The 12906-nt window shown below is 36.4% G+C and overlaps 3 protein-coding genes across 3 annotated transcripts; 1 reads left to right on the top strand and 2 right to left on the bottom strand.

The window, feature by feature from the left end:
- Window positions 1-273: 273 nt before the first annotated feature.
- On the bottom strand, window positions 274-1906 carry LOC105969916 (Ubiquitin carboxyl-terminal hydrolase family protein). Its single transcript, XM_012994688.2, has one exon. The coding sequence runs from the start codon at window positions 1840-1842 to the stop codon at window positions 619-621; it is 1224 nt and encodes a 407-aa protein (XP_012850142.1). The 5' UTR covers window positions 1843-1906; the 3' UTR covers window positions 274-618.
- A 2526-nt stretch (window positions 1907-4432) lies between these two features.
- LOC105970150 (uncharacterized) lies at window positions 4433-8950 on the top strand. The gene is made up of 14 exons (XM_012994950.2): window positions 4433-4877; window positions 5557-5646; window positions 5774-5835; window positions 6009-6076; window positions 6231-6320; window positions 6486-6608; window positions 6712-6789; window positions 6876-6961; window positions 7032-7080; window positions 7192-7248; window positions 7333-7463; window positions 7564-7647; window positions 8357-8411; window positions 8602-8950. Exons 1-14 carry the CDS (start codon window positions 4612-4614, stop codon window positions 8743-8745), a joined length of 1383 nt encoding a protein of 460 aa, XP_012850404.2. The 5' UTR covers window positions 4433-4611; the 3' UTR covers window positions 8746-8950.
- LOC105969917 (uncharacterized protein At5g49945) lies at window positions 8825-11350 on the bottom strand. The gene is made up of 3 exons (XM_088825307.1): window positions 10128-11350; window positions 9524-9727; window positions 8825-9428 (listed from the first exon to the last, which is right to left on the bottom strand). The coding sequence occupies exons 1-3, from the start codon at window positions 11241-11243 to the stop codon at window positions 9198-9200; spliced, it is 1551 nt and encodes a 516-aa protein (XP_088681433.1). The 5' UTR covers window positions 11244-11350; the 3' UTR covers window positions 8825-9197.
- Window positions 11351-12906: the final 1556 nt, after the last annotated feature.

The following is a 12906-nucleotide window of genomic DNA, read 5'->3' as shown; positions in this document are numbered from 1 at the left end:
CATTTGAAAAAACAACTTATGAGCGCCTTTTTTTTTTTTTTTTTTTTTGAGAAGTGTTTACGGAAGTTATTTTTGTGTTCGTTTATCTTCAACTCATTGTTGCAACATATTAAAGTTATCTAATCAGATGGAGTGAGAAACCTCCAACACCTCCAACACATGAAATGTTACTAATTTCGTAGTCGATGTAAAAACTCGATTGTGTCAAAAGCATACCTTTTCGGATCACTGGGAGTTCTGTCAGATGATTACCAAGAGGTGTTCGACTCTTCATTTCCTTCAACTGCATGCGCCTTCCAATGGATGAGATTCAATTAAAACATGATCACGAAAGATTTGAAACATAGTTTTGCCGATGAACGCATTATTCTACAGACATTGAAGATTCATAAACAATAATTTACTCTATCGAACAACAAAAACATAGTTCTATTTGCAGAGAGTAGTCAAAACCGGAAACTTAAAAAGGGAATTCACGAGTCTAATACTTTACTGTTAATTCCTTTTCGTCACTTGGAGAAAAAGCTGCAGATGAAAAATGCTCGGCGAATTATCATCGAAACCCGTATTTAAAGATGTAATTGTTGTCCTCATCGTCATTACGACTGCCATACTTAATCATAAATTAGCCTTATCACCGTCGTTTCTCTTCAACCGATTGTAGTCCTCTTTCTTCTTGCCGACTCTAGAACGAGCAACGGACCCTTTTCGATTCCCACCGAATACAGCTCTAATTGGCTTACCCCTTCTCAACACCAAGTTCATGAGTCTAATGTACCGATTTCTCATAACCATTAACGGGTGATTTTCCGAAAGAAGATTCTTTACATACCCCTCCCTCAAAACGACGGTCTGTGTTCTTATCTTGTTCGACACGTAAAAAAGCCCGGGAAAATGCACTAGAGCTTTCTTGATTCTTAGCCGCCCGAACCCCAAAAAATCTCCCAAACAAAAGATGTTATCGCGTTCCGTTTTCTTCGAAACAAGCAGAGTCAGCAGCTCGTGGATCACACCCACGGCCCACTTCTCCGCTTGATCTCCGTTTGGCGATAAATGGAACGCGTTTTCGTATGGAGAAATGTAGGGAAGATTCTGCCACTCTTCCATCCATTCCGCAACCCTTTTCCCTAAATCGTACCCACTCGGTAAATTCATCGAATACCTTATCTGCACCCCTTCCTCTCTCCCCTTCTTCTCCATTACAGAAACTGCGAATTCGTCTCTCCAAGAAACCAACTCCAACCCGAAAACGGCCTCACCGCTCGCATCACGAAAACCCATATCGCAGATCTGAAAATAATCGGGGAACTCAAGCAACAACGTCAGTAAATAATCATGAGGCAAACCCAAATCGTGCTTGAACATATCGATCAAGAACAACGGGAGCTTTCTCGATCGAGCGAGCATCAGAAGCTTCGCCAGCCTTTCCGCCACGTCTTTCCGGTAACGGGACAAACTGAGGATCAGCATTTCTTCGTAGTGAAGGGAGAGGGCTTTTGGGGTGAGCTTGACGTGTGGGAGAGAATTGCTTTTGTTCGGCGGGAGGAAGATTTTGAAGATTAAGGGGTGGTTTTGGATGAATTTGTCGGCGGCGGTGGGGAGGTTGAGATGGGGTTTTAAGGGGGAGACGGCGGAGAGGGGTAGGGTTTTGGTGGGATCGGAGAGGATGAGGGTTTTGAGAGAGAGCAAGGGTTTGAGGTTTTTTTCTCTCTCTACGGCGGTGTCGAGGTAGGGATCGCGGACCCATTTGATTCTGGCGTTTATGAAGGTGCGGATTTGGCGGCGGAGGTGGTGGTGGTGGTGGTGGGCGGTGGTGGCGGGGAAGCGGAAGAGTGGACGCATTTCTTGCAATTCCAGGTCAGTGTTTTATTTTACAGAGTAGGTGTTTTATTAACGGCTGTAACGGCTACATATTGCAAGAAATAATTTCCCTCCTTTTTTTTATATAATTACAAATTATTTGGAAAATATTGTCATTAATTAATTACTTTTGATTTTAGAACAAGTTTTTTTATTCCAATTTTTTGAATTTTTTTCCATTTTTTTTAATTGGAATTAGAATTGATTTTTTTACTCTCGGATAAAAATGAAAATGTTTTAAGAGTATTCATTTCAATTCGATTCATCTGAGTTTCACTCCACGAACTGTATTCAACGTGTTAAATTATATTTGTAACTCTACTGAATCTCAACATCATTGTTGATATTTGATGCAATTGAAGAAAACAAATCAACTAGTAATTCAATTTGAAATTACAAACACGAGCAACTATTATACGAGAGTGTAGGTTTAGTCAGTCTACTATATGGTTAACTGTGAATTTCTTCGTTACCAAATAAAAAATAAAAACACGAAAATTACAAAATAAAAATAAAGGATTAAATTAAGTGTCGAAATTCATACAAAAAACTTTTTTATAACAAAAGAATATATCATACAATTAGAGATGGGCATGGATCGGGTTTATCGGTCACTCGACCCACTTTCGACTCGCTTTTTTCGGCCGATAACTTTGTTGTCTGGCCGGTATATGGGTCGGTCGGTGGTTTTCAATTTACTCAAAAGTTTGTTGGTCGGGTAATATTGTCCAACCGATTTTTTTAATAAGTAAATATTTAAGGGGCTCTTTGAGAAAACTCCCTCACTACTTTTTTGAATTAAGGGAGACCCAAAATATTTTAGTCCATTTGAGAAAAGTCCACACCCATTTTCAGCCATTATGTTTTCCAGCTTTACCCCCGCCCGCCACCTCATCACTGGGTCAGCGCTCCGCGAATTTTTTTTTTCCGTTTTTTTAATCGACTATGAAGCATAGTCGATTAGTCTTAAATCGACTATGCTTCATAGTCGATTAAGGAAAATCTTTATTTTTTTAATTTTTTTTGTTTTTTAATTTTTTTTTCTATATCAGGTATATTAATCGACTATGATGAAGCATAGTCGATTAAGAATCTGCTACTAAACATAAAAAATTACAACTGCGAAAAAATGCATAATTAACTATATTTTACAAAAAACAAAAAAAATATATATAAACGTTATAAATGATTTATACAATTGAAATCAATAAACAAGAAATCCAAAAAAAATAAAAAACTGGAGTCGATCAACCTTAACCGAATACCAGAACATAGTCGATTAGTTTAATCGACTATGAACATGTACATAGTCGATTAAGGCTCCGTCATATCCACAAAAAAATCCAAAACAGCCTCCCCATCGTCACTACACCACCCAGAGCTCCTGCCATGGCCGAACCCATCAGGTTTTGAGCATGTTCAGCTCCACCAATGAAGCAACATCAGTCTTGAGTAACGACAACATCCTGAATCATTATATTGTTGACGCAAGATAGAAGTGAAGCCTTGTCCATCCGAAAAACGTTGGGTACCACAGATCTGAGTGCGTAGAATCGGTGGTTCAGCTTCTCCCTCCTCTGCCTCTCCGCCTCCACATGGTTCATTGTCGGCGGCGCGTCCGGGCCCCGAGGTCCTGCCAACTTTCTTCATCTCTTCTTGTCCGAACAGTAGTCAGAGAGGCCTTGACGGAGTCGAAATCCTTGGGCAGGCGACGTTGGTCAACGGAGGCAGCTTTCATCAATCTGGCGGCGGTAGCAGTGATGGGCAGAGATGGTGGACGGCGGGGAGAGATAATGGTGGTGGTAAGGGACAGAGATGCCGAAAAAAAATATGAGAGAAATTAGGGTTTCAAAATAATACATTGACAAATAAGGGTAGATTTAGAATTATAAAAATAATATTTTGTGGAATACTAACTATGGGGTTTTCTCTAATTACTTTTGAGAGGGGGGTTTTCTTATCTACATTTCCTAGATGAGGGAGGTCTTGCTAATAATCTCAATATTTAATTGTAATTCTTATTTTTGTAATGTTAAAATAATATATAAAATAAATAAAAACTCAAAAATTCAAAACACAAATTTATAAACCTCTCCATATTATTTCTGATTTATAATTCTTATTTCATATTTTTCATTATATGTTAATTTTATTGTAGAAGTTTAATAAACAAAACTCTTCAAAAGCATATTTTTTCCCAAAAAAATTAATATATTTTGAAAAAACTTTTAAAAACATCTTATTATTATATATAAAAAAAAAAAAAAATGCCGATAATACTAATCAACCACCCATTATTTACTCGATATTGACTTGTTGGCAACCATTACCCAACCCATAATGGTCGGGTCGATAATTGTTTTCAATTTTCAGAGAAATCAGATCGTCGAGTCGGACAAGTAATTAACCGATTATTGTCCGATCTGACCCATATCCAGTTCTACATACAACAATTATTGTAAAAAACTACCAACTTTTCAAAATAAGGTCGTGGGTTGTTGAAATTCGAGTATATTATATTATAAAAAAAATAGCAATTTAAGTATTTATAATTATGTGATTGGTTGACTGGGGATTATATCTCAAAGAAAATTCAATCCTGAGTGGCAGCCGCAATATTGGACAGCCGCCACCTAAATTACTGGAAAACCTCCGACTTTTCTTTCAATTCTTTCATCTATATTAAACAATTTTATTTTTATTTTTTCAAAATTGAACATATAATTAATTTTCCCACTGTTGTAAATTGTAATGGCTAATTCGACCAACCCAATAGAATCTCCGGCGGCAGACTCGCCGTACGAGCTTCTGCTCCGGGCGGCGCTGCTCACACCAATCACCCACTATTTACTGATACTTTCTTTAATATTAATTGTGTTTATTTATAATTTTCTGGAAATTCATTTTCTCCGAGATTTATTCTCCGGGTTCAGAGGACAACACGTCACTTTGACGTTCAACCCATCTTCTCAGCTCTACAACGACGTCGTTTCCAAGTGCACAGTTCTTCATGGAAGGTACGTTATTATAACGAAAGGCCAAATTACAGTTTTCACCCCTTAAGTTTGCACCAATTTTTATATTTGGTCCCCCATGTTCAAAACAAAATACATTTGGTTCCTCATGTTTCAAAAATTCAGTATTCTTAGTTATTTTCGTCAAATTTGTGTTAGAACTAACGGAATCAAATGTGTGTCCGTCGCTACCGTAACTGACGGACTAAGGACAAATTGACGGAAATGACCAAAATTGTCGAATTATTGCGATATGAGGGATCAAATGTGTTTTGAGGGATGGAAACTGTAAATTTCCTGTAACGAAACATAATTTGAAAATTCCTTAATTTATAATAGGGTAAAATTCATTTTGCACCCCGCACCCCTGTACTACGCGAAACGTATGATTTAAACCCTTTATGTATAGAAAACTGAAAAACCCTAAAATCACGACAAAAAAAATTAATTAGGGGATTCTATCAGACATAAAGCAGGGTAAAAGAGTCTTTCCACACTCAAATTTAATACCGTTAAAAGTTTGAACATTGACCGTAAACAAAAGGTGGCATTTGATGTTTTCTATATACATTAAGGGGGTAAATGATACATTTCGCATTGTAAACGTGTGCAAAATGAATTTTCCCTGTATATAATACGACTCGTATATTTAATGAAGCTTTAATTTGTTTTTTTAAAATAGGTATTTATCGACCCCTTGGTTATGTAGCCCTCATCTTCAAACTTCATTCCTACATTACTTCGGAAATTCGCCCGTTGTCAACTATCGAAGGTGAATTTTTTTAATTAATTTATTTATTTTTTAATTCTTGAAATAAATGGTTTGTTTATGTGACAATGTTTGCAATAATCTATGTAGTAATAAATAATTAATTAATAATATGATGATGATTTTCCAGAGAGGTTTTTATGGCGTCTGACGGTGGAACGATAGCTTTGGATTGGGTGATCAATGCCGAAGGTAACACTCTTTCGCATAAGTTTGTTTTTTAAAAACCGTAAATACGAATGTTAGACATTTCTAGATATTGAAATATTACGATATAACGAGATTATCGTTTTCGTAGATAAATTGGAAATTTTATCGTTTGTAATTAATTTGACATGTTTTCTTTATTGAATTGAACGATGCAGTGCAATGTGGAGATACGAGTCCGATTATGATTATTATTCCGGGCTTAGCAAGTGCTTCCGATTCTGCCGTAAGCTTGTAAAATTAGACGTGGATAAACAAAAGAAGAAATTTAGCTATTATTTAATAGTTTCTATTCATAAAAAACGAAAAAGTTTATATCGACTTCAATTTTGTTTTTTTTTTAATTTTTGTCGCGTGTATTATGTATATATATTACACAGTATGTCAAGCATTTGGCTTTCAAGATGGCCAAGGGCGGATACAATGTCGTAGTGAGCAATCATCGTGGACTTGGCGGTGTACCGATAACTGTGAGTTGTGGGCCCCACGTGAAATTATTTCATTTAAATTCGATTATTATTTTTAAGTTCCGAGTAAATAAATAAAAAAATATCAAGTAGAAGGAATTCCATATTTTTTTTTTCTTTTTTAATTTCTAATTTAAAATGTTGTGAAATTGCATGCGAAATAAACAGTCGGATAGGTTCTACACTGCTGACCGCACTGACGATTTACGAGCACTGGTCGACCATATTCACCGACAATACCCTGAAGCTCCGATATTCGCTGTTGGCACTAGTGTTGGTGCTAATATTCTGGTACAATTATTTTTACATTATGATATTTAAAATTGATGAGTTCTCTTCATATAATTTATTACATTATGCAAATCGTCACCGTCTTCCGTTGGAATTTTTTCAGGTTAAATATCTTGGCGAGGACGGAGTCGATGCTCCGATAATCGGAGCTGCAGCAATATGTTCTCCTTGGGACTCTTTGGTTAGGACTTCTAATTTTAATAACTTTTTTTCGGCATTTTCGATTTTGCTTTATTTATTTCTTATTAATTTTTTTTTCTTCTTCAGATAGTTGACAGGTTCTTGAGACGTAGATTCGTGCAGCGTTTATATAACAAAGCTCTCACCGCGGGATTGAAAGATTACGCAAATTGGTACGTTTCTTGATTTTGATAAGCATATATATGCAACCAACTTTGATGTAATGTGGAGTTCGTTTTATAGGCACAAGGATGTACTTTCTCGTCTTTCGAATTGGGAAGGTGTCAAACAGGTAATGAAAAAAAAAATCTTTAAAATAAGTTCGATCTATTTAATAAATCGAAATATGTTTAGAATCGATGAAGATGGAAATACATTACAACTAATGATGTTAGTTTCACAGGCACGTTCAGTTCGGGAATTCGATGATGCCGCAACTCGATTTCTTGCTAACTGTGAGGTAGTAACAAAATTAATAATAAATTTATACGACAATTGTTTTCTCGTTCGGCTGATGTTAACGACGTTTTTTTTTCTTTCACAGACGGTGGATGCGTATTACAGGCAGTGCAGCAGTTGTAAGAATGTGGAAGGTGTAAGAGTACCACTTCTCTGTATTAGTTCTTTAGATGATCCAATTTGTACTAGTGAAGCTATTCCATGGGATGAATGCAGGTTTTTTTTTTTTTTTAATTATTAATTTGTTTTTTCAATATATATTATGTTAATAAATATATAATAATAGATTAAAAAAAATAAAAATTGAAATTTGCAGGTTGAACAATAATGTAGTATTGGCTACCACACAGCATGGAGGGCACCTACCATATTTTGAAGGATTCACTGCAAAAAGTGTTTGGTAATATATAATCTGATTTGTACACACTACACACACTAAAAACACATAATACACCTGACCTAGGGGTGGAAATCGGAATGGAATTTCCGAATTCCGCCAATTCCGATCCGAATATATTCGAATTTGGAACTGTATTTTTCATTCCGATTTCCGATTTTTCTGAATTTATTTGGAATGGAATCGGAATGGTATAGAAAATTACCGGAAATTCCGATTTCCGATCCAATTTTAGTTTCAAATATTTCTATGGTTTTTTGAAATATATAATATAATTTTATGATATATTTTATAATCCCATAATATAAATTACGTTGTATTTTATATTGTATTTTTCCTTATAAGAAAATTTACGTTTCAATTTGTTGTAACTACATGTATTTTTATTTGTTGCATTTTGTCGAACTTTTTTTTTTCTTGCATTTTCCTGCAAATTTTCAAAAAAGATAGCAAATATTGTGAAAATTTCCATTATATCCGAATTGAACTAGATATTATAAGCTATTGTAATTTTCGAAACTCCGCCGATTCCGAGGTATTCTGAAATCGGAATGAATTTTTGCACTCCAATTTTTTTTTACTTCTGATATTTTTTTTTTCTGATATTTTTCGAAAAAGCCATTTTCGATCCACTCGGTCTGATTTCTAACCCTAACTTTAGCTTTGTGTTTTTCTTTTTTCAGTAATTTTTTTGGTTTTGTTTATGTTGTAGGTGGGTAAGGGCAGTTGATGAATTTTTTACTACCCTGAGCCTCCAAAAGAAAGAGGTGAAGTATTTCTCATCTCTGCAAATTATTTATCCTCAATAATTATTTGATATTTTCTCCCTCAGAAATTTCGATAATATTCATTCATTAAAAATATTTAAACGAGAAATTTCGAATGGACTGAAATTCGAGGTGGAGTCTTGGATAACAACTGAAGTGAATTTAACGTGAACATGTTCGACCCTTGCAGATCACAGTTTCCTTCATCAATCCTATACAAACATCGGATGGTCAATCCCCTTTGACAAACGTAACGGAAAACAGCACTGTTCCGACGCAAGGGCAAAATGGGAACATTGGCATCAGACATCGCCCAGAAAGAGAAATCGAATAATGTCCGATTATTTATCAGCCCATCAAGTGATCAACAATATTGATACCACAAATATACGTATACAGATAAATAACACAAATTTCCCAGAAAGAAACGTGAAAATTGTAGCAGACTTTTTATCAATTGTTTTCAGTGGAATATAACACTTCGAAAATCAAAATCATGGATTTCTATGTCGAATAAAATAACTCTCTTACAGCAGTCACAGTCAAAGTCTATTTCTTTCATTCTAATGAATTCTTCATGTGAATTTTGCTACGAGAGAGAGAGAGAGCTCTAACAACTGTTTTCTCCATGCTAGAACTACGGCTACATTCAAGAAACCTCATAAGTGGTCAAAGTTGAATGAAGACCTACCCCATCTTCGATTGTTTTAATGAAGTGAACCCAAAAACACGAGAAAAAAAAAATACTGTAATAAAAATATAACACCGTAAGAACGAACTTCGGATCTAATGAGCCTTAGTCATCTTAAGCTTCGGCATGCCCTTCTTCATTTGACGAGAACGCTCTTTAGCTTCCTTTTTACGAAGAGCCTCAGCACTTAGCTTCGATTGAGCCTCTTCTAGTTTCTTCCTTTGCTCGGCCTTCTTTTGCTGCAGAGCTTCTTGCCTCGCGTTTTGTAGTTCTTTGTACAACTCCTGGGCAACCTTTGATCTCGCTGCTTCTGTTTTAGTTCGAGCCTGAGGTACGTTGCAGTTTCAACGAGTGATTAAAATTACACACAAAAAAAATGCTGAGATTTTTAGCGAAATGTTTGATTGTCGATTGTACTTACTTGTGAGCTGACTTTGTACCGTCCAATTAGATCGATGTAGTAAGGTACAAGAGCAACCAAACGGGTCATGTCAGCCATGTTGTTAGCGTCGGGGATAGCGAATTTGAAAACTAGCATCTTCTTGTTTGAGCCCAAGTGCTGATCGGAGAAGTGCATTGAGATGAAACCTTTCCCGAATTTCTCGAAAGCTTTATCACCAAAAACCTACACGAATTCCCAAAGAACATTACGGTTACTTCAAATAAATAGTGTTGAGTTCGGCTTTCGGAGGGGTCGGTGTGAGCAACTAATACATAGAGGGGCCGTTCGTTCTACATCAAAACGACATGTTGGTTTCACCTCCCGATTAGATTACTAAACACCAAAATTAAACGAAGACTTCTCATCACAAAGAAAGACTCGGAACTAATTAAACAAATGCTTAATTGTCGAGCTAATTACTGAAAGTCTCCAAATTCCGATCGATTCAGCATACGGAACTAACATTAAACATTTACCAATTAATTTGCATGATACATTATAAGAACTAAATCAATAATAAAAGCATATACACGAAATAAATTTAAGAAAAAAAACAGTAAAAGATTGGTATTAGAACAAATACCTGATCAAGAACAACATCGGTGATCAAATCCCCAGCAACCTCCTTGGACTCCGACACTAGCTGCAGCTCCTCAGCCACCGATTTCCTCCCACTCGGCGGCGCCACCAAACCCGCAAACCTCTGCAAATCCCCCATCTCCTTCTGCATTGTCTTGGCCAATTTCTTCTTCGCCAAGGCAAAAATCACGTGATCCATGGCATCATCGTTCATATAAACCTCGAACGTGATCTCGTCCTTACAAGGCACCACCATATTGTAAAGCCTCGAAATCAAATCGTGCCTGCTCTTGAGCTCCATTGTTGCCAGCATTCCGGTGCAGAACCTCCTCCCACTCGCGTAGAACTTGAAGATATTCTGACATTCCTTCAACAGCAGGGGCGAATCGTCGGTCTCACCTACGCCCAACAAGCTGAAATTCTTGTCGAAGATGGAGCCCTCGGCTGCGAATGCGGTCGCCCAGGCCAATGCTAGATTCTCGTTGTCTCTCTTTCCGGTGAAGTAGTTGACCAAAAACACGATCAGGAAGGAAACGCACACGATTTCAATCCAAAACGAAGTCAGCTTCTTTATCAAGTAGGATTTCGGGTCTTCCGAGAAGGTCACAGTTGATTCAGAAGAGTCGGATTCCGAGGCGGCGGCAGATTCAGAAACGGCGTCGTTTTGGGGAGGTGAAGTGAAGCTCTGAGGGGTGGGGATGCCTTCGAACTCGTCCTCGTCCCAGTAATCGAAGGAAGACTTGGAAGCGGGATTGGGATTGGGATTGGGATTGGAATTAGGGTTCTGATCGGAGGTGGGGGAGTGAATCTGGGGGCGAGCGGAGGAATCGGGTGGACCGTGGTGGGACTCGGGGGTGGAAGTGGAGAGGGAGATGGAGGGGGGGCGGGAGCGGAGTGGAGGAGCGGAGGCGGAGTCGGATTTGAGGTCTCCGATGGGGAAATCATCATCTTCGTCGGCGTCGAATCCTTCGAATTGGGGGTGAGCGGCGGCGGGTGTGAGATGGCGGAGGAGGAGAGAGAAGATGGAGAGAAGGGCGATGAGATAGAGTAGACCGTCGCCTCTGGGGAGGAGGAGAGAGAGAGGGGAGGAGAGAAGGGAAGAAGGAGATCTCTTCGCCATTGTTACGAGTGCAGAGAGAGAAAGTAGAGAGAGAGAGAGAGAGGCCAAGTGCAGAGAGAGACTTTGTGGTAGCTCCAATGTAAAGTGGTATTGTAGTCTCTTCTTTTTGGTCCAAAAAAAAAAAATCATTATTTCTTTTTAAATAAAATAAAAAAAATTCAATCATTATTCATTATCGGCTTAATCCCACTTTGCACCCTTGAAATATACAATTATGGCACTTTGTACCCTCGAAATAAGTTAATAGCATATTACATCCTCAAAACACAATATATCATGCATAAATCATAATGCACCCCACGTGAGTTTTTAAAGCTAATAAAGGTAATTTAATATTTTAAGTAGTATTTACAAATTATTTTTTATCACAAAAAAATTATTTTACGAAAAAAAAAATCTTCCAGCTATTTTATTATCAAGATATTTGAAAATCACATTTTCTTCCAAATGTTTCTACAAAATTTTTCCATCAATTACAATAAAAGATCTATCAATCGAATAATTTAGTGTATTTGTTTTATTTTGTAAGAAAATATATTTTTTTCAATTATCCGGTGTGATTACTTTTTTCGCACTTGTGCGCTCGAAATTAGGTTGGAAAACTATCCGGTGTGATTTTAATTTTTTTCGCACTTTATGCGCTCGAAATTAGGTTGGAGGTCGAATAAAATAAACAATTTAATTTGTTATTTTGCACCCCGAAAAAACCCAATAAAAATGAATTATCCTTTATTATTCAATTAAGGATGCATATTGAATGATTTATTGCATAGTAGTTAAACTCGCGAGATACCGCGAGACGGTACGGTCCCAATCAAAACGATACAACTCATAATATGTAGCGGCTATGCATAAATACCGTTAAATATCGCGAGATATCGTATCGTATCGTCATATCACGGTACGATACGATATTTACGATATTAGTCAAAATTAAAAAAAAATTAAAAAAAAAATCGAAAATTAAAAAAAAAAAAAAAAAAAAAGAAGAAGAAGAAAATGAAATATTCACATTTCCAGGGCCTGAAAACGAATTTCAATATTATTTAATGTTTTTTTTTACACATATTAGATCCAAGAAATTTATACGCCAAGTTTTATATTGATAAAGAGAAAATAGGAAAACGGCCAAAGTTGGAGTTGATGAAGTTGGATAGATTGATGAACATGAGGATGAAGACACTCATTCGAAATTGGTGGATGAAAAAAATTTAAGTTACATTGATCTTGAAGATTATGAGTGATATAGTAGTTTATTTACAAATTAGAGTTCAAAATTTGAACTTTGTTGATGTTATTTTTATGAGCAGTTATGACTTATGTCATATTTTATGATAGATTAATTTTTTTAAGAAATGAAGAATGAGTGGTTTGACTTTAAAATATTAAATTTTACATTTTTATAGTATTTTTATTATGTAAATATATATATTTTATTGTTTTTAATAGTTGGTTAAATATCGTACGATACGATACGATAACGATACGATACGATACACGGAGGAAAACGATACACGGATATTTTCCGATTCGATAACCATGATTTATTGTGATTTAAGGGTGTAAAGTGTTATTATTATTTTTCAAAGATGCAAAGTGCCAAAATACTCCATTTCAAGGGTGCAAAATTGGATTAAGCCTTCATTATCAACAACATTGAAAG

The sequence above is a fragment of the Erythranthe guttata genome, chromosome 2, assembly GCF_056151865.1.
Source record: "Erythranthe guttata isolate IM_541 chromosome 2, IM_541, whole genome shotgun sequence".
Taxonomy (NCBI): Eukaryota; Viridiplantae; Streptophyta; class Magnoliopsida; order Lamiales; family Phrymaceae; genus Erythranthe; species Erythranthe guttata.
This window is presented reverse-complemented; position numbering and strand designations above follow the sequence as displayed.

Bases quoted from the DNA above. Each gene is read 5' to 3' on its own strand.
- LOC105969917 (XM_088825307.1), bottom strand. From the start codon at position 11,243: ATGGCGAAGAGATCTCCTTCTTCCCTTCTCTCCTCCCCTCTCTCTCTC. The intron at 9,728-10,127 runs GTATTTGTTCTA...GAATTCGTGTAG, and splicing joins CCGATGTTGTTCTTGATCAG to GTTTTTGGTGATAAAGCTTT. The intron at 9,429-9,523 runs GTAAGTACAATC...AACGTACCTCAG, and splicing joins GGTACAAAGTCAGCTCACAA to GCTCGAACTAAAACAGAAGC.
- LOC105969916 (XM_012994688.2), bottom strand. From the start codon at position 1,842: ATGCGTCCACTCTTCCGCTTCCCCGCCACCACCGCCCACCACCACCAC.
- LOC105970150 (XM_012994950.2), top strand. From the start codon at position 4,612: ATGGCTAATTCGACCAACCCAATAGAATCTCCGGCGGCAGACTCGCCG. The intron at 6,609-6,711 runs GTACAATTATTT...GAATTTTTTCAG, and splicing joins GTGTTGGTGCTAATATTCTG to GTTAAATATCTTGGCGAGGA. The intron at 8,412-8,601 runs GTGAAGTATTTC...CGACCCTTGCAG, and splicing joins TGAGCCTCCAAAAGAAAGAG to ATCACAGTTTCCTTCATCAA.